This window comes from Papilio machaon, chromosome W (assembly GCF_912999745.1).
Source record: "Papilio machaon chromosome W, ilPapMach1.1, whole genome shotgun sequence".
NCBI lineage: Eukaryota > Metazoa > Arthropoda > Insecta > Lepidoptera > Papilionidae > Papilio > Papilio machaon.
Genome location: NC_060015.1, coordinates 5,133,725 through 5,135,512, shown reverse-complemented (window position 1 = coordinate 5,135,512; position 1,788 = coordinate 5,133,725). Strand labels below are relative to the sequence as shown.

General features: G+C 37.1%; 1 protein-coding gene across 1 annotated transcript; it reads left to right on the top strand.

Moving 5' to 3' along the window:
• The first annotated feature begins 362 nt into the window (after positions 1 to 362).
• Positions 363 to 1,555, top strand: LOC123722975. The gene is made up of 2 exons (XM_045685522.1): positions 363 to 876; positions 1,536 to 1,555. The coding sequence occupies exons 1-2, from the start codon at positions 363 to 365 to the stop codon at positions 1,553 to 1,555; spliced, it is 534 nt and encodes a 177-aa protein (XP_045541478.1).
• The last annotated feature ends 233 nt before the right edge of the window (positions 1,556 to 1,788 follow it).

Here is a 1,788-nt window from a genome sequence, read left to right as displayed (position 1 = left end):
TCGGTTTTTTTTTGTAGTTTATGTTACGGTGCATAATTTAATTTGGTGATTTTTTAATTTGTTTTTTTTATATATTACGGTTAATAATTTGATTTAGTATTTTTTTTCGTTTGGTAGTTTTTATGTTACCGTCGATAATTTAAGTTGGTCAGTTTTCATTACGGTTGTTTTTTTTTGTTTTTTTTTATTAGGTAATTCTTTGTAACGGGTTTCATACATTTGGTTAAGGGGAGAATTATCTACCCACCATTTAGATTTTTTTTTCTCCTTTATCGACCATTTGTAGTAAGCAGTTTCTGGAAGCGTCGATAATTTTCTACCTTAATTTTTATTTATTTATAACATTTTGAACTTTATTAATTATGGCCGGCAGATATACCGCTAGGATATCAGGCGTGCTGAGATGGCTCGGCTCAGCGGTTTTGAATATTTCTAGGTCGGACCGTGCGCAGGCCCTTATGGCTAGATACCAGGTTTTAGACGATCAAATGGCGGATCTATATGCGGCGTACCGTGGCATTCTAGAGTTAGGTTTAGAAGCGGATGCCATGGCGAAGATTAATGCTGACATTGATCAGGCCGACGACCTGGCTGATCAAATTATTCAGGTTGTTGGTTGCCTTAAGGGGTCAAGCGCTGCTGACGCGCGCGTTACTGCGGAGTCGGAGGCGACACCAGCGCTCATGAGTAGATTGCCGCTGCTCGATTTGCCACAATTTAACGGTGACTTGGATCAGTGGGTCGCATTTAATAATTTATTTGAAAGCATTGTTCACAGTCGTAGGGATTTGACCCCTGCTCAGAAGCTTGCCTATTTGTTGGCGTCGTTAACGGGAGAGGCCAAGGGCCTTGTCCAACATTTAGGTCTTGTTGACGGTAATTATGAAATCGCTCGGGACTTACTCAATCGTAGGTACCAGAATGTTCGGCGATTAGCATATAGTCATGTTGCTGCTATTCTAGGCCTACCGAGGATTTCGGTTACGCAGTCGTTGCGCACACGGCTTCTTAACTCGTTGTTAATAGCGGTCAACGGTCTCAAGGGTTTGGATTTACCTGTGTCCACCTGGTCGTTTTTATTATTGCACATAATTCTTTTCAAATTACCTTACGATTTGCAACATAGATTTGAACTGGAATACGGCGGGGACTCCGCCACTCATCTTCCCAGCTTTGATAACCTAATTATTAACACTATTAGCCTCCTGCTCAAGTAACAACGTGTAACAATGTGACAACCAACGACAAGTATACATTACCAGACAGAGTATACATTACCATAGATAATCTATTTTGTTAGAACTTAATACCCCTACTTAACAAAATAAAGTTATAACCAAATTTTTTTTTTTTTACTTAGCCTCCTTAAGCCCTAACATATTCATAAACTTATAATGCTTAGTCGATAAAAGACCTTTAGTTAACAAGTCAGCAGGCATTTCCTGAGTTGAAATATATTCAATATTAATTAACTTGTTTTCCACTGCATCTCTAACATAATGAAAACGAACATCTATATGTTTTGTTTTCTGTAGATACTTCAATATTCGTTTAGCATAGTTAAAATGAGTTTAATTATAACAATTATTAAACTGACTGAGATAGCTAAGACAATATGACAAATCAGGTCTAGTAAGGACAGCTAAATACATTAGACTTCCTATCAATCTTTGATAAGGAATATTTGCAGTACAACATTCAGACTTTTCTAAATTTAACTTACTTCCAATAGGTGTATCAATAGTACTACAATCAGACATATTAAATTTCAATAACAACTGCTCTATA